The 23,311-nt window shown below is 35.8% G+C and overlaps 1 protein-coding gene across 2 annotated transcripts in view; it reads right to left on the bottom strand.

Annotated features, from left to right (window-relative positions):
- Positions 1-526: 526 nt before the first annotated feature.
- The window catches only part of LNPEP (leucyl and cystinyl aminopeptidase), an 87,716-nt gene continuing 64,931 nt past the window's right edge, over positions 527-23,311 (bottom strand). The window contains exons 12-19 of one of the 2 annotated variants that reach the window (XR_003046661.1): positions 22,153-22,336; positions 20,879-21,035; positions 13,909-14,093; positions 12,246-12,407; positions 10,325-10,465; positions 9,564-9,645; positions 8,717-8,927; positions 527-4,547 (exon numbers count right to left, since the gene is read on the bottom strand). Coding sequence is in view for 1 of the 2 variants with exons in the window: in XM_006913240.3 (XP_006913302.1) it covers positions 8,796-8,927; positions 9,564-9,645; positions 10,325-10,465; positions 12,246-12,407; positions 13,909-14,093; positions 20,879-21,035; positions 22,153-22,336 (1,043 nt within the window). In the remaining variant the exon portion in view is untranslated. Of the gene's footprint in view, positions 8,928-9,563; positions 9,646-10,324; positions 10,466-12,245; positions 12,408-13,908; positions 14,094-20,878; positions 21,036-22,152; positions 22,337-23,311 lie in introns of both variants that reach the window. The other variant, XM_006913240.3, reaches the window with a different exon arrangement.

Raw genomic sequence — 23,311 nt, 5'->3', positions numbered from 1 at the left:
GGTTTCACTGACACAAGAAGTTACATGTCTTATACTGATTTAGGTACTGAATTATTACAGTATCAACTGGCTACTCAGGTGACCCAGGGTTTAAAAGAATCACTTCAGTCTCAGAAGTAAATAATTGCCCCAGACAGAGTTCATCTGTTGCTGAGCTTCCTGCAACCATGCACCCACTGAAAGTTTTAATCACTCCTGCCACCCTCCGCCCTCTGCCCCAGAGGACATTTGGCAATGTCCGGAGACATTTTTGGTTGTCACACTGGAGGTGGGGGAGTTTCTACTGGCATCCAGTTTTTATATGCATTAGAGGCCAGGTATGGTAATTATTATACAATGATCAGGACAGCCGAAATGGCAATAGTGTGAGTTTGAGAAACCCTGAGTTAATCTGCAGTAAGGATACTGGGGTACTGGTGAGGTACTAAATAAGTTATGAAAAACAGTGAAATATGGTTATTTGTAATCTGAGAAGATACACCACTTTACATATGTAATTTTTTCCATCCAAATAGTTCACACAGTATTTATATTTAAATACTTTTATTTTCATTTCACACACACACACACAAAAGCAACAGTGTTTGCAATTACACATGCCTTTCAGTCAGTGCTGGTCATATGCAAAACAAGTTATCAGGAGTATAAAGAAAAATAAGCCTTTTCCCTTTACGAGTGACACAACACAAAATTTGCATACATAGTATTATATATATACATACTATTTCCAAAGTCTTCCACAAGAGACAGATTATGATACAAATTTAGAATTCCACCCTCGAGCTCAGATTCAAAGAATTGGAGATCTCAATAGGTGTTTAAATGCAAAAATGTAAGACCCTTACAAGCTTCCAAGTAATTACTTTTCAAAGTGTTTGAAAGAGACTATTCTTCACAGCAACATGGAACACTTGGCTTGAAATAGCTGTAAAATTAAGTTTTGTCTCAATGTGAGTTTGCTGATTAATGCAAAAGCTCCAATTATGATGTAGTTCTCATTTTATATACGTGAGTGCACGTGCCTGCGCACACACACACACACGAAGGAAGAAATCTTTTAAGATATACACACGAGTGTATTATTGTACTGATGGCTTATACAGTTCAACTTCTGGAGCACTTCATTCAACTAAACCATGACCTTTACTTCTTTTGAAGTATTTCAAATTAAGAACTGTTCAGAAATATCACTGACTACCGTGACTAACTCCAAAAAGGTGCCCCCTTCTCTTTTATTTATGATCAAAGTTAGATGTGTCATGAATACAACTTTTATTTTTTTGTACAGCAGCAAGTATAAGTAACAGCAATGTATAGGCTAACTTTTCAACACTAGAACCTGAGAATTTGATATGGTAAATAACATCTCTGCAAATTTTTTAGAGTCTTATCACTCAATGTTTCCAAAAAAAATAAGAATATGGCAAATCTTCAGCATTATATTCATTATAAATTGCAGAACAAACCAATAATGTTCAGAAGCTCAAAGAAAGGAAGCAAGGAAGGAAGGAAGGAAGGAAGGAAGGAAGGAAGGAAGGAAGGAAGGAAGGGAGGAAGAGAAGAACAGAGGGATGGATTTTACACATGCATTCTTTGATACGGACACATGTGGAGTCATATTATTTGCCATGTGGTGGATGAAGAGTCAGTATGACACATGATTTGAGAATGCTGAAAGCAAACAAACAGGTCTGGATGTATGAAATGAATGCAAAAACATACAGCTAATGAGGTAACAATGGCTTACATTTTTGAGTGCACTTGAAAATAACATCTAGCAGTGCAGGCACCGAAGAAAAAAAAGAAAAGAAAAGAAAAGAAAACAAAACAAAACAAAAATGGTCCAGCTAATGGAGAACTGAGGAGAGAGATGCAGTCACATAGAAGAGCTCTGGGTAGGAAAGGACTAACTTGTCCATACCATAAGATAGAAAGGTCTTGTCCCCAAATTCTTTTGGGATTAGTTTATGGGCCGATGTTATGATTCACTGGAACCACAGCAATAACTCAAAAGATTCATTACAAATGGCAAAATAATTTCTACCAAGTACACAAGAACATGCTATTGATGGAACTGCAACAGACTCCTATAGATGAATTGGAATTCCAAGACTCAACAGAAGCTACTCACAAGGGTCTTTCACTGGCTTACCAGTCACTAAAAGATTAGTTAGCAATAAACTTCAAACACTGTTTTACTTAGTACTGTCCTCTTGCCTTTCTGGAGCTTCCAAAGCATAGGTCCCTTTTCGTCATTTCATTCAGTTTGAATGGACACAGGAAATGCTGGATCTGATTAGCTTTCACAACTCAATCATATCCAAGTGTCTTCTCTCATCTTACTGGCTACATGCCCACTGCCATTAGTGACACCATCACAATGCTATACTTTCAAGTCAGATGGCAGGGATTTGGTGAGATTTTATTTGTTAGCTATATTAAGAGCCCTGCAAGGGACTAGTATTAAAGAAAAGTAATGGGAAAAAAGCAAATTATGTATGTGCATATATATTTACATCTTTAAAGGCCTATATCCTAGAGAATAAAACAAAATGACTACAAAACAACAGCTATGCTAGCTACTGCTAAATGAGGAAATATGTGGGAAAGGAAGAAATGATCTTTCAATTTATGAAACTCAATTTTCATTAGGTCCCTACGTAGTCATGCAAAAGACTAATACAAATGAAATAACAAAGAAATAAAAACGTATTTATATGTATTAAAAATATTCCCTTACCAAAAATATAAATCCCTCCCAAACAAACTCAGTGAACAACACACAACTATTCTACTCACTGTTGCCTACACAGGCAATAAGGGGAAGGGTGGAGAGGAGATCTGTCATACACTGATCCTCGATTTTCATTAGGTACATATACACCCATGCAAAGAACTAGGTACAAAATCAGTAACAAGAAAACATTTATATACATATATTTTAAAAGTTCATATCCTGTGCTTTTCCCTTAACTACTACTCACCCAAATAATCCGGCCCCCCAGAAAAAGAAACCCAAATTATAAAACTATTGCCCATGCAGGCAGAGAGGGAAGGGGAACAGAGGAGATTTATCATACATCTGGACCTCCATGTTTTACTATGTACCTATAAGTCCCAGCAAAGTACTGGGTACTAAATGAAATAATACACAAATGTAGCAAACATTTATATACATTAGAAATATATACATATACACACATACACACACATACACACACACACACACACACACACACACACACAGACCTCCCCCACCCACCCCCACTCTTCCAAACACAGCAACCAAACATCTATTCTACGATTGCCCACCAGGCAATGAGGGAAAGGGAATATGGGAGATATTTCATAGAATCAATCTCAACTTTCATTAAGTACCTAAATAGTCATGCAAAGACTAGAGTTAAAACGAAGTGAACAACAAAATGAGGTAAAAACATTTATATACAATTAAAAAATTACATATCTTGCTTAACAAGCCCATTCCCCATTAAAAACCTCAAAAACGAACAAACTAAAACAAAAACCAAGCCCTAAAGTACTATTGCCTTTGAACACTGGTTATAGGTGGCGGGGAGAAAAGATTTACCACACCTCTGTATCTAGGCCTCTGCATTACATTTGATATCTACAAGTCCAAACAGAAAACTAGGTTTGGAGTAAAAGAACAAAAAAAGTAGCAAACACTTATATACAATTTTAAAAATGCAAACCCAGAAATCCTCTAACACCCTGCTGAAAAACAAAAACAAAAACAAAATCCCTCTAAACAACTATGCCACTAGTCATTGCCCAGACAGGCCACAAGGGAAGGGGAAAAGGGGAGATTTTTTTCATAGAGTGAACCTTAATTTTCATCATGTTACCTAAGTATCCATGGAAAGTTCTAGGTACAAAATGAAGTAACAGATAAAAGAAACAAAAACGTTTATATACATTTTAAAAAGTACATATCCCCACCCTCCTAGGAGAAGGAGTGGTAGAGTAAAAAGAAAAAAAAAATCTAGACTACTCTAAGACTATTGCCTCCAGAGGCAATAAGGAAAGGGGAAAAGAGGAGATTTTCATACATCCGGACCTCCACATTTCATTAGGTACCTACATGTCCAAGCAAGGGACGGGGTACAAAATGGAATAATACAACATAGTAATAAACACTGTATATACAGTTTTCAAAAGTATAAGTCCTACCCTTAGTCCCTTCCCACCCCCCAAAACTTCAAAAAACTCAAACTACTTTAAAATTATTGCCTACAGAGATAAAAAGGGAAACAGAAAAGAGGAGATTGTTATACAATCAGAACTCCATGGTTCAATAGGAACCTACATATCCAAGGGAAGGACTGGGTACTCAATAAAATACTCTAGTGTGAAAGTAAAAACATCTACATATATTTAAAAAAGCATTTTTCCCAATACCCACAAAAGAACTCCTGAAAATGATCAACTACTCTACTAGCCATTGCCCATGCAGGCAAAAAGGGAAGGGGACCAGAGGAGATTGTCATACATCCGGACTTCCACGTCTCATCAGGTACTTTCATGTCCTATGAGAAGGACAGAGTACAAATGAATTAGTAATACAAAGTAGGAGCGAATGTATTTATATACATTAAATACATGTCCCATTCTCCCCCACACCATCAAACAAATTCCTCTATTAGCTACTGTCCAAAGAGGCAATAAAGAAAAGGGAATTTGTTCACACTGAACCTCGTTTCATTAAGTACATATGCATCCATGCAGAAGAAAACATATAAAATGAAATATAAATAAGTAGCAGAATATGTATTTACACTTGAAAGGATGATATATAACCCCTCCCCCCATGCCCCTAAGGCCAGATCTAAACAACAGCAACTAAACAACAGCAACTACAACGACTAGGTTATTGTTTATGCAAGCAACAAGGAGAGGGGTAAATGGGACATTTGTTATACTTTTGGACCTCGCAGTTTATTAGATATCTACATATCGATGAGAAGGACGAATAAGATATAAAATGAAACGACACCCACAAAGTAGCAGCAGAAACATTTGTACACATTTTTAAAAGAAGATACTCTGGTCTCCTCCTAATATCACCATCTCCTTCTAAAAAAGGCAATCACAGATAACTGCTCTATAGCTGTTGCCCACACAGGCAATACGGGGAGGCAAAAGAGATTTTCACAGGACAATATTTCACTTTTCATCAGGACAAAATACATAAAATGAAAGAACATAAAAACACATCAAAAATACATAAATACTTATGTATTTTTATTAAGTATACACCCCCCCCAAAAGCCACTCAAAGAAATCAACCAACTATTCTATTAGCTATTACCCATGCTTGCAAGAAGGGAAAGGGAGAAGAGGAGATTTTTCATACTTTCGGACCTCTACTGTTCATTTGGTACTTACTTGCCAATGTAGAGAATGAAGAACAAAATAAAAGAATGCAAAAAAAAAAAATCCATCAAAAATATATACATCATTTTTTTAAAGTACAAATGGGCATAGAGGGAGCTCTTTAAAAAGAGAGTTAATTCCAATAAAAACAGATAACAAAGGTAAAGGGGAGGCTTGTTTTGCAAACTCAGGCCAGGAACTGCTGTCCTTGGTGATGATACATCTCCTGAGATGCACGCACCTTCCCTGCAGCCTCATGAAATGCACAGGGATTATGTGAATGTTCAGCCATCTGACTGTAGATTATGGTTCCAGGTGCTTTAGTCTGAGTAGACTCATTTAAAATCAAACTCAGTAACAGGCTATCAGTAATCCAGCAAACTCAGCATTTAACTTTCATTTCTTATTTTCCAATATTCAGAAAGAATTCTGTTCTGTACCCAGTAAGACTGATGTACATACCCAGAGCTCTTCCGCCAGCTCTCTTTTCCCCACAGTGGCTAAAGTACAACAAAATTAAAACAAGAATGGCAAAGGACATTAGAGTTAAGTAGAACCTGTGATAGTAAGAAAGATCATGAACACTGAAACAATGGCAAGCAACACAATTTCACTTAAAGAGAGTTATATAAAACAGTGAAATGGAGGAAGGCACAAGTCTATGGTGGAAGCTGACACTACTTGTAGTTTAATATATCCAATCACTTGATATTAACAAAACAAACTGGACTCTTTAGATTTCTATTTTCATAGCCTTTCAGGTCTCCAAAGCATATGTTTTTCTTCTACAATTCCAGATTTCCAGTTTTAACTTTTCTAATAACCAAGTGTAATGTCTTTTATTATTACATTTGAGTAGACTGTCTCTCTACAATGAATATAATACTTGTCAAACAAGTACTCAATTGTGTCATGGATCTATGTGCTTATATGAAAAAAGCATACCGTGACTGCTGTGCTTCAATCTATTTGAGTTCTTAGAAATACAGAGGCTAAGATAAAGTTTTGGGGAAAAAATTTTAAAAGGTACAATTATTATACTACATGTTCTACCTATTACTTAACCCTATATTCCTGACTTAGAGTTAGTATTTAGAAGTCCCATAGATATGGGTTAGCATAACATTAAAAAGTATGAAATTCTGTGGGAAGATCAGTGAGGCCTACTAAAACTACAAACAATTGAGGTGAGGCCCACAAATAAAACTACAAATAGTATAGATCTGGTCTCATGGGAATGAACAGCATTTGAGAACAAAGAGAGCAATGGATTATGAGTGATCTTTTTGAGCCAATGTTTTGATAAGGTTTTACCTATAATAATACCCCCCACACCACATATACTCACTCAACAGGAAAAAATGCTGTAATTCAAGACAAGATTTGCCATATGCAGAGTTAACATATGTTACAGGAGCAATGTAAAGATGGGCAGGGATAACTGAAGAATATTAACTGATTTCGAGAAGTAGCAAAATTTAAACTCTGTATCAAAGTGGAATTTAGTAATATGGTAAAAAAAACAGCAACGAAAAAAAACCCTCAAAAGTTTAGTATTTTTCCCCACTCTAGAAATATAAAAACACACTAACTTTCAGTATCAACTAAATTATCATTCATTTACTAAAGCACAGGAGGAAAAAAGACCTACGATTACCCCAGTTTCAATAAGACATCTTTAGATAATTCTGTGATTCTCAGGATATAATATTTTCTACTCTAAAACAGAGAGATAAATGTTTAGAAAAGACTAAATTGGGCAAAAAACACACTAGGATTAAAGAAAGCTATCTTTTAGCTTGCCAGCCTTTTAAATTTTGTTATATAAAAATATTTTCATAAAATAAAATATAATTTTATACACAATCCCACATATTTTCACTTTACACCTGCTGAATAAAAAAAGGTGACCTTTCCCATTGTCTGATTCTGTGGAGTCTTTTTAAGTGCTTGTAAATGGGTAAACTACCCTTTTTATGTACATAGATGATGTTTTCAAACAAAATATGAAGTACTGAAGAATTATTAGGAAGAAAGCTTTTCTCCGAAGAATCAAAAAACACAACAATCTAGATATAAGTCTGCATAGCTCAAAAATTCAAGTACAATATTTCTCCTTTAGAAGGAGTAAAAATGCCATATAATTTTGGATATCCTCCTCATTTTTCTTTCTTTCTCTCATTCCTTGGCCACTCCTTTCAATCTGTTAGTTTGGCCATGACAAAAGAAAACTACAATTTATCAACTAAAGAAAAGTACTGTTTTTGATAATAGAAAAAATTCAAAGCCCACCATATCAAACCTGAATCAAGGTACTCCTGTCCCACATTCTCTTTAACCCTTTAAGGTACTATGGTGAACTTCAAATAAAAATGTTCAATTTCTCAAAGGCCTTATTTTAAAATATGTTTCTAATGTGCTACTCTATCATATAAAATGAAAATCTACCCATGGGTATGAGTCAGAGAGTATCTATAATCTATCGTGCCAAAAGGCATCTTAGTAACAGTGATAAAGTCATGATAAAAGACATCAATATTAACAAAATGCTTGCCATAAATGTAGAAATACTTATTTATAACATAAGATATATCTATGGCAGGGAGTGATAAAGGTGTACAGATTTGGAGAATACTGAAATTTATGAATAAAATAAGTATAATTAGAGCTAACTTGGTTTGAAACATTTTCCTAAAAGATGAAAAAAGAAGTGTTAAATATTTGGAAAAGTTAATCTTTTGGCCTTATTATTTAGCTTTTCAATATAACAAAAATTAAAAAATTCTGTAGCACCTGGCTATTCTGCAGAAAAAAATACAATAGTTATAGATCTTATTTCAACCTTTTGCAGGAAATAAAGGATTAATCCAAGCCCAAATCAAAGTAGATCTGCACACCTGAGATCAGTTCTCCACAGTCACATGCCTCATCAACTTCACTGCCATACTTTTTGAAGCTAACTTTGTACCACATTCAAATAACATCTATCAACAAGAAGCAACAAAGAGCTGACAAACCAGCAGCCTGCAAAGGCTCCTGTGGTAGATCTTTCCTTGTTTCACTGCGTCAGTACTTTCCAGATATTGAGAAGTAGAAGAGAATTCCAAAACGGATTTTTTTCCCCATTTGTGTATCTTCAAAGTAGAAAAAGTACTCATTGTTTTTGTAGATGGTTGGCATTTAAGTGATTATCATTTTGTAATAAATAATTACACACCGCCCAAAGACATTTCAGAAAAGACAGATGAAAAATACAGACAGGCCCTGAGCTAACTAGAACTCCTAAGAGTGCAAACAACTCGGCAGCGATCCTTGGCTTCACCTTGGCTTTTGCAAAAGCAGCAGAGCCCAAATTAACAAGCTCTCTGAGTGGGCAACAAAATGAGGTGCAGTTGTGCATGCTACAACCACCATGTCAGAGTTTTAAGGTTCTTCTCCATCCACTGGATATTCAACTGAATGACTTCCAAAGCCTCCCGGACACAACGAAGCTGAAACGTTGCCTCTGACTGATTTTCAAAGAATGCCTGGACCTGTAAGTTGCACAAAGAAGTATTTTAAAAGAACAGAACAGCAAATCTCAGGTAACTCTGACTATCCTTTCCAAATAAACTTTCACTTATTGACAGCTACGATGATGTCCAAAAGCAGCAGCGACAAGAAGTACTTTAATATTCGAGGTATTTACATCAAGTTACTGATCAAGTACAGTGAAATATGAAGTGATTTTAAAAATTAATTCTCCTCACTCCTACAATGATGACTTTTTCAAATTTAAAATAGAAAGATAAAATGGCCATGTAACAGCAAACGAGGTACAGTCTAAAGTTAGGCTTGGTGCCCAATTTCACCTTTGGGCAATTCTTCAAAACGATTTTATTACCACTTAAAAGGAAACTTGGCATATATTGGTCTTAATTAAAAAATTATTTATATCAGGGAGACAAGGGAATATTATTGAGAATAGAATCAGAATTTTTCATCAGATTTTTTTCTCATTGCTGTATATCTACCCTTTAGAAGTAATCCCAATGCAGAATCTTTAGCATTCTTGAAGGCAGACGGAGAGGGAGGACAGGAATTGGCATGAGAAGCCACCATGTGACTAACTGAGCAGCCTAAGGGGAGAGGGTTACCTAGTCTCCCTACTAGCATTTTATACAACCAACCTCAGACAAATGAGCCTTCGTTGAAAACAGGTGAGTTGATCCCGCAACAATACTTTGTACGGTATAGGACCCCAGATGGAACCTGAAGAAAGACAAACAGAAGGGCATAAAGAGCAAAAAAAATGAGGCAGCTGTTGGTAAGCCACGTTTCTGAGTGCAAAGGCAATGCTTTACTATAAGCTACACATGCCAAAGGCAGAGCAGAGCCCTGCTGCTGGGAACCACAGCTCGGTACGTCGGGAGTCGTCCTAGACACATTTACCGCCAGTGGGAACGAAAGGTGGGCAGGAAAAGGCAGGAGTTAGGGATAACCAGAGAAACTGTTAATCCATTTGATCTATTCAAAAATCATATCAAACATCCAGAAATGTCAGTATTACTTTAAAAGAAAAAAACCTACATGTGCTATCTAGCTGGGTGTGAATCCTTTCACTGATCCCTTGGCAATGAAGAGGCATTTTTCAACACACATACTAGACCGCTATTCTGAAACAGTCTGTGGCCATGCTCAGCTAAGCGACCTGGTGTCAACATGGTTGGGCTTGATTAATATTCACGTGGAACGCCACTGTTACTTGACTCGCATTATGGAACTGTGTTTACAAATGTGAAAATTTCTGGGTGTTTCAGTTAAACTGTCACTGAAGCATTTTTCCTCTCATAGCAAATCATAACTCCCATAAACCACGACAACGCTGGGAACATTTTTCAAATGCAGAGCCTGAAAACACTAAAAGCCAGAAAATCTCGGAGAAACTTACTTCTGTACAAGCTTATTCCAGTTCTCTTTGACAAAATCCCACGCCAATAAGTGTCCAGGAAAACGTCGGCCCACTGTCCTAATGATAAACGACAGCTTTTGTGTCCGGATGATGTCTCCGTTGAGGCTAGTTTTCATTAACCTGAAGAGCAAAGCAGATTTAGCTTCCGAAATAATTGTTCATGATAAAGTGATGACTAAACTTAAATTAGCACTGGTCTCCTAGCTCTGCAGCAAGTCAAGGTGTATAAGGTTCGCGTTACTCTAAGATTGATCAATTGATTGAAAGCTTGTCATTTTTTAAAATGGAGAAATAACTCACCAATGAGATAAGCACTTAAATATACTGTCACATAATAATAAATAGTTCTTGAGGTAGTAAGGGCATTTGAGAAATAAATTCTGGTAGAATTTATTATAATTCTGAAGAAGTATTTTTTCAGTTAAAAACTGTACTTGATTTGAGTAGGCAGGTATATTATTACTCTTAAAAAACGGGCTGTTTGAATGTGAAAATGAAGATACATTTCAGATTACACTTGATATTAATACTTAATATTTATTGATACTTCATACATAATAATGTTCTAAATCCTAGATACAACAAAGCTTAAAATAGATAACTATTACCCGTCCCCATTTCATAGGTTAATTGAGATTACATAATTGTCCCAGTTACACAGCTAGTAAATACTAAAGCCTAGCATTTGAACATAAGCAGCTCTCACTTACTATGTTATAAAATCTATGTATAGTGAGAAAACACATACCCCAAAAAGAATGCAGCAGTATTTTTAATAGGAAGAAAAACCCAAGCACCCATCAAATGTGATGGATCGAATAAATGACAGGTTAAAGCCATACTACGGAATACTAGGCAGTCTGAAAAACCAATGAAGTAGGCCTTATGAGCTGATATGGCAAATCTCAGAGACTGATCATTCACCAAAAGGACCTTCACAAAACACTGGATATAGTATAAACTTAGGTCGATGTATATAAATACACCATCCAGGACTGACGGTGTTAACAGAGGGAGTAAGAATGGGAGTAAAGAAGCATATGAGAGATACTTTCACAATATTCCATTTCCTTAAGTTTTGTTTAAATACTTTCTAATGGGAATTTGTAGTGTATTGCTAGTTTAAAACAAAATCATTACTAGTTTAAAAACAAAAGCTTTATTTGCTTGGGTCAGAGGCGGGCTACTACTTTAGAGAACATGATTATTTACAGTATATCCTTTGGAAAGTGGGTCTGGGCAGGTGCTGAGGTCATGTCCGGGACACTATTAAACTTTATCTGAGCAAAATTAAACAAGAGAAGCAATGAGACCTAAGTCCTTCCTGGTGTTGACTTTTAAGATACCTATATATTTCCCTTGGCTCCTCAGAGCTCCTCTACCTTGCCACTGACTGTTCTTCCTGTCAGGAGGCCCTACTCACTGACTGCCCTTCTTTCCCCATGTGTAACTCTCATTTCCAGGTCTTCATCAGCTGAATATTAAAAAAGGGCTGACGGATTCACATGAAGGTGAGCCTATAAGCTTTTACATGCTACCTTTATCTGAAGTGTTTGCATTTTCAAAATGACAGCTTGGAGAGAATAACGCCTTGATTAAAAAGAAAGAAGGACTAACTATGGAATTAAAGACAGCATGCTAAGGCGATAAAGAAGTGTTTAAGAAGAAAGTTAGAAGGGGGCTGCGATTCCTGGCGTCTCCCAATCTCTTTTGGGCAAAACATCTCTTGCCTATATGTCCAGTCTTCACATGTGTGAAGCCCAGCACACGCGAGCTCCTCACCACACTGTCCCCGTCAGGTCTGGGCTGTGAGTAAAGAGAAGAAAAGGGAGATCCCAGAGAGCACAATGCTTTTATGCTTTTGGTTTCTATGTATCATATTCCTTGGGTGGTTTCATACCAGTAAAGTTTCCATACATCCTCTGAGCTGGCAAGAGCTTCAAGTATTTTATTCTTCTCTGCTTCAGAGCCTATCGAGATGTACTTGCTTAAGAGGAATGACCAGCCTTTTTCAGTTTTTGCTCCCACTTTGAACACAGTAGTCATGATATCAGTAGGTAGGCTGTAAGAGAGGCGGTCAAATATGAGAAGAACAAGAAAAAATCCTGAGTACATAGGCAAGAAGTTGACTAATGGCGGTATTTTGGGGGTCAGAGCAGGTAACAATTAGAAGAGTCTTTACTGTACAACTAATAGTTAAGAAAATGGTTAATTTAGTGGCTGCTACTTTCCTCGTGGTGGGACTATAAGGAATATAAATTCAATTTGACACAATAATTATTTGCTGAGCATCCATAAAGAACCAGGCAGGCAACTGGCTGGATGCTGCAGAGAGGGAGAGTGAGACATGGTCTCTGCCCTTTAGGAACATGCGGGCTATGACACGGTACAGAACAATAAATATGTGTATTACAACACAGTGTGGTGAGTTCCATCGTAGAAATATGAGGAGATGGATGAGAAGAGGTGAAGAAGCATGGTTTTCTGCCTTCATTAAGATCTCAAAGCTGAAAGGAACCTCAATAAGATTATCCCAACCCCTGCCCCAAATCCCAACTCTTTATCTGATGCTTGAATTGTTTTCCATAACGCCCAATGAGGAACTTGAAGAGAACCAAAAATTTCTAATTGCTAACTCCACCTGTTATGTTTTATTCCTAAATAAATTAAAAGAGACTTTTTTGACACCTCACACTCATTAAGATGGCTGCTATTAAAAAAAAAATCAGAAAACAACAAGTATTGGTGAGAATGTAGAGAAACTGGAAACCTTGTGCACTATTGGTGAGAATGTAAAATGGTAGAACCACTATGGGAAACAATATGGAGGTTTTTCGAAAAATTAAAAACAGAACTACCATGTGATCTAGCAATTCCACTTCCAGTTACATATCTGAAAGAACTGAAATCAGGGTTTTGAAGAGATATCTGTACAGCCATGTTCATGGTAGCATTATTTGTAAGAACTAAAAGGTTGAAACAACCCAAATGTCCATCAATGGATGAATAGATAAGGAAATGTGGTATATACATTTGTATAATGGATTATTCAGCCTTAAAAAGGAAGAAAATTCTGCCACATGCTACAACATGGGTGAACCTTGATCATATACTTGAACCATAATCATATTATGTTAAGTGAAATAAGCCACTTATGAAAAGACAAATACTGTATGGCTTCACTTACATGAGGTCTTTAGAGCAATAAAACTCATAAAATAGAAAGTAGACCAGGGCTAGGGGGGAGGGAAAAGTGGGGAGTTGTTTGGGTAAAAAATTCAGTTTTGCAAGATAAAAAAGTTCTGGAGATTTGTTGCACAACAATGTGAATATATTGACACTACTAAACTGTATACTTAAAAATTGTTAAGATAGTAAATTTTATGTTATATGTATTTTACCACAATTGAAAAAAAAACAGTTTTATTTGACAAGTTCATAGAGTTCACCTATATTAACACCTAGTTTTATAACATTTATGACCCAAGATCAGAAGATCCTGGTTTCAGTATACGATATGAGGTAAAGAAGAGAGAGATCATTTGAGTAGAAGCACACGTCACCTTAGAGTTCCATTGGATGCCACCCAATCATCAAACAGCTTCATGGCAGTAGTGCTGCAGTTATCTAGGCTGTGGGTGCAAGCAAATTCTAGCAGGACTGACCGTAGCTCTCGAGTAGATGGGGTGCCCTCATCAGTCCAAGTTTGCTGTTGAATTTGGCTTTGAAGCAATTTAAATATCCTGGCCTAGAGAGACAAAATGGATTACAAGGGAATAGGACAACCAGAAAAAGGACAAGTAGATCTCTTTTTCCCAACGTTTACCCGAAGAGAGAAAAAAAAAGGGGAGGGGTAGACATCATTAAAATCAACTGCCCACATACAGCTGAGATGAGACCATTCAATAACAAAGGCTATATGTAAGGCTGCTATAGCCAAAGGGGACTTTACATGACATATCACAGAAAGAATTAATGACTTCTGTGCAGTAGGGAACCTTTCTTCTGTGTGTACTCAGGTAGAAGTTATTTTCCTGCCAAAAAGTCACTTAAAACCATTGCTAGAAGTAGGTTGGAACTTTCTGACCTCGTGACTTTAGAATCCATAAATCTATAAAGCAATGAGAAAAAAATATATTTCTTTACTCATGGGAAGATGCTTAAATGTTTCTGAATCCAATATTTTCAAAAATATTTTAAATAACTAGTTTGATGCTGCAACAAATTAATGTAATCAAATTACCAAGAAAATGAGGACTGCAGGAAAGCATAGTTATTTATAGTTATCCCACAACCCAACTTTTTATTTAAAAATGTTTTGAACCTACAGAAAAGCTATAAGAGTAGCCCAATGAACACGCATATGCTAGAATCACTGTGTTTTTTTTTTCAACTGCTTCGTTTCTATGTATATATAACACGCATACATACACATTTGTTTCTCTGGTTTTAAGTGAACCATATGAAAGTAAGTTACAGATATCATGATATTTCATCTATGTATACTTTAGCATCCAACTCCCAGAAATAAGGACATTCTCCTACATAATCACAATACCTTATCACACTTAAGGAAATTAATAGTTATTCAGTAAAATCATATGCTATACAGTCCATTGTTATAGTCACTTCTGAATAAGATGTCATTCTTAAATGTATACTTATGGTATTAAGAAATCAACAAATCTCATTTCCTTTTCATATCTCCCCAACACAAAAGCGCAGAAGCTGTTCATAGCAAAATGGAAGTATTTCTATATTTCAAGCTATGGTATACAGGGAAGGGTGAGAACATGTGGGATTTTAAAAAATTATCGCATAAAATATGCCACTAAAAGGAACAAAAATTCAAATATAAAAATGCTTACATGTATATTTTAGAAAACCTTCATGGCTATAAATAAGGTGAAGCAAAATGAAAAATATCTACAGGCATACCCCGCCCACAGGGTTCTCGGCACAGGGTATGTCTTCCCACTGTTTCTTTAACACCACCACCCTTATCATGTCTCATCTCAAGTAGTCAAGTCCCATAGATGACCACATACAAAAACACTCGACCCCAGAAAATTAGCTCAAGTTCTTATATTCTTTGAGAATACCACTGTTAATACCTAAAATGATTCCTAGTTGGAGAGTTTTAAAATGCTGAGGCCATTTTCTCAGAAGATCTTCTCTGAATAAAGCTCTTGTGAAGCTGATGACACGGAGAGAAAAAAGAATCTGTACAAGGAGAAAGACTCGAAGTTTGTGATGACATGTCAACTCACTTTTGTTTGTTTGCTTCAAAAGGAATAGAGAACATACACCTTGTGGAATGTGTGAGTCACATGGAGGACATGAAGTGGAAAAACACTTGCCATGTTGGCTGGTAATGCAAGCAACATAACAGCAATGCAGGAGATCCTACTGGATACACATGACTGCACTGGTACATGCTGTCTTCTACTGGCCTGACCTTCTCAATGGCATCACAATTGCAAACCATCCCAAATGTGAGAAAAATAAAAGAAATTTAAAAGCTACTTATAACTGTCAAATAGAAACAAAAGAAGAATGAGGAAAAAAGTTACATGCTTAAAATATTATTTTAAAAAACTCAGTGGAGAAAAATGGCAATGCTCCTTGACAGTTTACTGAAACATAAAGAAGCCAGTATGAAAAATGGCACTTGAAAGTACTGGAAGCAAGGATAACCTGACACATGAAAATGCTAAGGCTAATTCCTGAGCAGTTAGCCCATTGGAATTACAGGTGCAATCTTACTAGTTATTCCCTGTACCAAACAGTCAAGAGGAATTCCCCAAATAGTTAGCTTTAAATATATTTCAAATGATAACATAATAGAGTAAAATATTTTATTTAAAAAATAATAATTCTATTTAGAAAATCCCTGCTATTATAAAATATCATTTTTATAAGTAATCCAGGTTATATTTTTAATATTAATAAACCATAGCAAGCGCTTTTAGAAATAAAATTAAACCTATTTTTAGAAATAAAATTAAACCTATTTTTACATGGTTCTCAATTAATTTTGTGAAATTTAAACTCACTAAACAATAGAATATAATCCTCTGGATTGGATTTCACTTTATGAAATCAAAGGATTTCATAAAGTGAAAAAAACAAGTGGGAGAGAAAATGAATTGGTGGGTTATACTAGCTACGAACATTGGATATGCAATACAAATAAAATGCAACAACAATAACAAAATGACTTAAAAAAAAAAACAGGGATAGATGCTGGCACTTATGTTATATATTACATTTTGATTTACTGCTTTAATTTTATACTGATATGCCCAGGGAGTTCTTTCTTGGGTCAACTGAGCTTCTTAAAAGTGAAGTGTCAGCTTTTATTGCAAAAGGTTTATCCCACCAATCCTGCATATGTAAAAGAATGACAGGCTTATAAGTGATGAAATAGGAATGTGGTTGGGATCAGATGTTAACATCAGATGTGAACGATTTGACACAATTCAAATGTGCCTCCAGACCCTACCCACAGAAACATCACTGTAAACATTACAAAATGTGACACATGAATATACGTTATGTAGGTATGTACGGCCTACCAAACAAAATGACCAATAAATATACACACTGCTCTGGTGACAATGACATAATGAATTAAGACACCAGTCTTAATCACAAATACTATTTGAAGATTGGATCTAAGGACTCAGAAATGTTGGCCATTCCAATCTCTGACTATAGTGGGTCAGATTTCATATCATGAGTTTTGATGCTATCAGAATGCTGTAAGATTAGAATAAGAATTAAAAAAAAAAATCTCCCTCCTGACAAACTGAAGCTAATCTGACTTTTAACTAACAATGAGTGTATGAATGAAGATCCATTGCAGTAAAAGGGCCATGGTCTTCCACATGCACACTAAGCCCCCAGCCCTTGCTCTCTAATCATCAGTCCCCTGGACTCCACCTGGAAGCATGTTCTGAATAAACACACATCTGCCAGATAACTCGAAATCATCATCTGGAATGAAGATGCGTAGTCACTTGAATGTTACGGCAGGAAAATATACAAAAGGTTTAACTCCTTGAATTGAGTTTAGTATATATATTCTCAGCATGGGAATGGTTTGAGGTGTCAAGTGCTTCCTGACACTGGGCCTCAACAGAGTTAATGTAGAGAAGCAGGAGGAAGAGTGGCTTCTGCCATCATGGAATTCAACTAGTTGCGTAGCTTCAGAGTAGACAGATATTCTGCTTCCTCTTAGGGTACATTCAGTTCCAACACTGTCCTTTAATAGTGAAAGGAAGTGAGTGATATGTACTGATGTTATTTACTGCTACATATACTGTGTTGAATAGTGTCTCCCCAAAACTCATATCTGCCTGGAACCTATGAATGTGACCATATTTGGGAACAGGATTTTTGCAGATGTAATCAAGTTAAGATGAGGTCATACTGGATTACGGCGGGCCCAAATCCAACGACTGGTGCCCTTATAAGAAAATTTGGCAAGGAAACACAGGTAGAATGCCAATGGAGATAGTGATGCAATCCACAGACTAAGGCATGCGAAGGATTGCTGGCAACCCTCTGAAGCTGAGAGATGCATTGAACAGATTCTCTCTTAGAAGAAACCAACCCTACCCTGCCAACGCCTTGATTTAAGGCTTCCAGAACTGTGAGAGAATAAATTTCTGTTGTTTTAAGACACCAAATTTGTAATAATTTATTATGGTGGCTCTAGGTAACTAATATACTACCCCAAATGGTGTTGATCTGGCATGGCCCTAATAACCCCAAAATAATTATAGCAATTCTGTAATAAAAAAATATATGTATACAATGAAGCACATTAGTACTGGATCAACTAATATCCATATTGAATAAATATTAATCTTTATGTCTACTTTGCACCGTATATAAAATCATTTCCAGATGGAGCATAGATCTAAATATAAAAGGTAAAATAATAAAGTTTTCAGAAGAGAACACAGGAGAATATCTTGGGTTAGGCAGATTTCACACATTAAAATCAAAACTTTACACTAATCAAAGAATGTCATTAAAAGAGTGAAAAAGTAAGCCAGAGGGGAAGAAGATATTTGAAAATACACATGCACAACAAAGGACTCATAAATAGAATATAAAGAACTCTTATAAGTCAATAAGAACAACACAAATAATCCCATAGAAAAACAAATGAGAGACCTGGGTACTTCCCAAAAGAGAACATCCAATGGTCAATAAAAATCAAAAAGAACTAATCTTCCCTAGTCATTATGGAAATGCAAATTAAAGCTAAAATTGCAATACCACTAGGCACCCATCTGAAGGGTTAAAAGGAAAAAGATTTACTATTAATATTAACTGTTGGCAAGGCTATATAGAGCCAGAATAGAACTTGAATTCTCATACACTGCTGATGGAGCATTAAATTGGTATAACTTTGAAAAACAATTTGGTAGTACAGTATTAAGCATACATATGTTATGACTCAGCAGTTCCACTTCCAGACACATACCTCAAAGAAATGCATGTAAATATTAACCAAAGACATGTATAAGAATACTCAGCAACACTATTTGTAACAGCTCCAAACTGAAAACAACCCAAATGTCCATTTATAGTAGCTGAACTGGTTAACAAACGGCCTTCACTTTAATATACTAACAGTAGCAAGTCTGTGTTGTATTCTAAGTTTTCTCTAAAGAGACCAATAAGTTTTGTTTCTTTGTTCCCAATGAATGTAGGTAAATTTTAAAGTGCATGAAAGCAATGGTAAGAAAAATAAAAAGATGCTGTACCAAAAAAAAAGAGAGAGAGAGAGAGAGACCAATATGTCATTTGCATACTTCTTGGAAATGTATATAAATACTATAAAAATTACTGTTAGTAACATTTTAGATATAAAAGAAATCTCAAACAGTAAGTGGAAAACTTCATTTTTGGCAAAGCAACTAGATATGGGTCTGTCATCTTAAACCTTAAACACACGGTTAACAAGCTTTTCAAACTGTTTGATTTTAAAATCTTAGTTTAAAAAACAAACAAAAAAAAATAGCAAGAAAGAAACAACTGATTTTTCCAACAAAAAGGTATCTTTGGAAAGACAACATTGCTAGAATACAAATTAATTTAAAATATAGCAACATACAAAGAATAGGCTTTTGGAGTGAAACTGATCTGGGTTTTAATCTCAGCATTTTAATTTATTAGTTTAGGTAAGTGACTTTGGGGAAGTTATTTAGTCTCCTCATTTATCTAATGAGGGTAGAAGTATCTATTTAATACTGTGTAAATATTTAATGAGGCACTCTACATCAAGTATCAAGCACGGTGTACCAAGCACGGTGTACAGAATATAGTAAGCACTGAAATGTACTTGTTTCTGGTGTGTTTCACTCATTTTAGTCATTTAACATTCACTGAATGTCACTATGGGCTGGGTCACATTCCAGGCACTGGTTTTTATTAAGGCTGGGAATAAAAAGCCTTGTAAAATAGAAGAATGACAAAAATCTATCAACTAGAAGAGACTTCAGAAATCATCTAACTTAAGCATCTCACTTATGGGTAGGAACAGGGGTGGTTCCTTTGGGGTCAGATCAGAAACTTGTGAGGAAAGGTGCTTTCCAAGCTCTATCTGACTGATCTGCTCTGCGTTCCCTTCCCCCACTGACAATCATGCATGTGATGAAAGAATTCATCAGAGGAGAAGCAAAGTAGGACAGTAAGAGAGGCAGAAAGGAGATTTTTTTTTTTTTTTTTAAAGATATAATCCAAACCCTTCCTTTTACCAGTGAGGATACCAAAACTCTAAAAGACTTATTCTAATTCCTGGTCCGATAGTTTCTTCCTTTTCCTGAAAGATGCCTTTTCCCTGGGCCCTGGAAAACGTGACTAGTTTATAAAGCAAACCCCTATTGTCGGAATGTGCTGATTCAGAGAATTGGATAAAACAAAGAATTCATCACTTTCTCTTAAGCTTTTAAAGACTTGGTTGACAGTTTAATACTGAAAGTGTCTAAAATAACAACTGTTAAGATCAGGCAACTGTTTTTTAAAAAAGTAAGACAGTCTCCAAATACCAAGACTCCTTTACTGCTTTGCAGAGAAACTTATATCCACCAATCATCATCTATAAGACAGGCGAAAGGCCTTCTAAAACAATATTCTCAATATGAACATACATATATTAACACTTTATATTAACCACTATGAAGTCAATGGGGAGCACTACTTCACAAAAAAGGCCTACTTCAAGCATTTATGATATAAAAAGAAAATCACGATTTGAATTGAGAGATTTTCTTTTCATGTGACAGCAGTATTAGAAGTCTATATTTTGATAACCAAACAAGACCACATCATCCTGAGCCTTTATCAACTTTCCATGGTAAGCAATGACATTTTGACTCAAAGATTTCACAACTAGGAAAGTGAAGAAAACAGAATTTAACTAGTTGCTTTTACAGGCTACTACTGTTGAATGAAATTATTAGTAACACTATTAAAGGCAAGCAACAAAGAGAAGCTGGTAAATGGCAGACTTACCACTAGTCTTGAGGCCAGATCCATGTATCCCAGTTTGTCAAGAAGGTTGAAGATGAGGCTTGTCTGGAACAGGGCTTCAGTGATGGGTGCAGTATAGGTCTCATTTCCAAGGTAACCAATTAAATCAAAGGCTCTCTGAAGAGGCACTTTGCCTAGGCTAAAGTGTTAAAAGAACAGTAAAAGTAAATATGCCGAGAAAGGCAGATGAACTCTATGCATGCTGAGAGAGAAATTTTATGGCCAGGTGGTAAGTCTTGAAGACTAAAATTTAAGCTTAGAGTGTCATTCTGTAAAGTTAGACTAAATATTATTATCTTTGATTAAGTTCATATGTGTGCCCCAAGGTTAAAGACACATTTCAAAAGAAAGACAAACAATAGCTCTGCTTTTACTCCATAAGTCACTTATAAATTGCTACTGAATTAGGAAAAGTATTACAATGTCTTAGGTGAGAAAAAATGAAGAGTACTAATTTTATTTATTTTTAATTACTTATAATTATCAAGTGAGAACAGGTGGCATAAAGAAGATCTGAATCAGAAAGAAATTTAGTTCTTTGTATGGGAATTTGTCAAACTTAAGGCGAGGCCCACTGTAAATTTATGGTGAGTACATTTTAAAAATTAATCATTTTATAGAAATCATAACAATGATGGCTGAGATGATATAAGGTCACTTCATAAAAAATGAAGCAAAATAAGAAGGTCAAGAACAGTCAGAAGGAACCCTTTTAAATGTTCCTTGTGTCTCTCGACCCATTAACAACCTACACTGGTAATCTTCCTATTCAGAAGATATCTATAACAAGTCATTGCCATTTTGGCAGTGGAATTCTGTAATGCACAGGGCTGTTAGGGAGGTAAGTAGTACCCAAATGAGGCTCCACCTATCACAGATGCCCCTCAAACCAGTGAGTAAGTACTGTGCATCATGCTTAAACTAAATGCTGCTGGGAAAGAACTGTCTCAAGAAATAAAACAAAGCCTGAACTCCATCAATTTACTCAGCAACCGTGTCTTGATTTTTGGCATGTACAATCTTGAAATATTATTTAAACCTTGTTATTTAACTGTTCAATGTTTGTAGCTGATATTTCCATATAGATTATAAAGCCCTGAAGGCCAGGAATATGTCTTACATTTTCCCAATCCTCAAAAATAAATCATACCTAACAGGCAATATATGCTAGTTCTTTTAAACTGGTTTTCTAAAATGTTTTCCTCAATACCACTTTTTTTTTATTTTAAAAGCACCCCAAACCAAGCATACTCTACCCTGCAAGTTCAAAGATGTTGTTGATGAGGTTGGCTCGGTCTCTGTCACTCAAGACATAAGGATTGATTTTCAACTGTTTGATTAGTGCTTCCCAATCATCATCCGCATAGTGTACAATATAATAGCCAGTCATGTTTGTATTGACTTTGATCCACTGCACTTCTTCTGTAAGATTGATGACATCTGATACAGATCAAAAAATGAGAAAGAGGGAGAGGGAGAGGGAGAGTGGGGGCGAGGTGGGGGGGAGTGCGGGGAGAACCAGAGGTGGGAGAGAGACAGGAGAGATAATAGGGCAAGAAAAAATATTAAATGATGCTTTGTTTCAAAGTTAATATGGTTTATTTTTATATTTAATTATTCTACTATGAAACTAAATCTCTATCTTTCAGCAGTTATTTTCATTTTAACAAAGACCACTAACTATCTATCTATCTATCTATCTATCTATCTATCTATCTATCTATCTATCTATCTATTTATTGGTGAACAAGGTAGATATTTCCCTTCTCTCAGAGGTCTTAAAGTCTAATGTAACCAGGCAAGAAGAATATCATATAAATGTTATTTATTGAAAAAGAAATATGATATTCTATGGAAGCACATATAAGAACTGCTTCACCCACTAGGGGAGGTTAAGAGGTCTTAACCCAAGTTGAAACTTCAAGGTATATATAGGTCTTAGTCAGGTGAAGAGGGACCCTAAATGTTCAAGGCCCAAAGAGAAAGCGTCCATGCACTGAACTGGCTCCCAATTTCATTGTGGCTAGTGGAGAGAAACGGGGAGAAAGGGAAAACGTGTCGGGTGAGGCAGGAAAGGAAGATCGTGACAGAACTCCATAAATTGTATTCCACTCAGCTTTTGGATTTCATTATGTTAGCAAAGGAAGAACAAGACCACTTAGAAAAGTCACATAACAAAAAGCTAGCAAAATAAACATCAGAGTAGAATTAAATTCCCATTTGGCACAAATAAGAAATAATTCAGTTAAAATAATAGAAAAACGATATGTACTGTTTTGGGCCCTACCATTACATATATAAATGCTGAGAGAATTCTTAGAAATTTATATGGAATGATTTCAATTAATGTACAATTAATAAGGAGCTACAAGATATATGACTACAAAAACTATATTACTACAAAAGCTGACTATG

Source organism: Pteropus alecto, unplaced genomic scaffold (assembly GCF_000325575.1).
Source record: "Pteropus alecto unplaced genomic scaffold, ASM32557v1 scaffold20, whole genome shotgun sequence".
In the NCBI taxonomy this organism is placed as follows: domain Eukaryota; kingdom Metazoa; phylum Chordata; class Mammalia; order Chiroptera; family Pteropodidae; genus Pteropus; species Pteropus alecto.
This window is presented reverse-complemented; position numbering and strand designations above follow the sequence as displayed.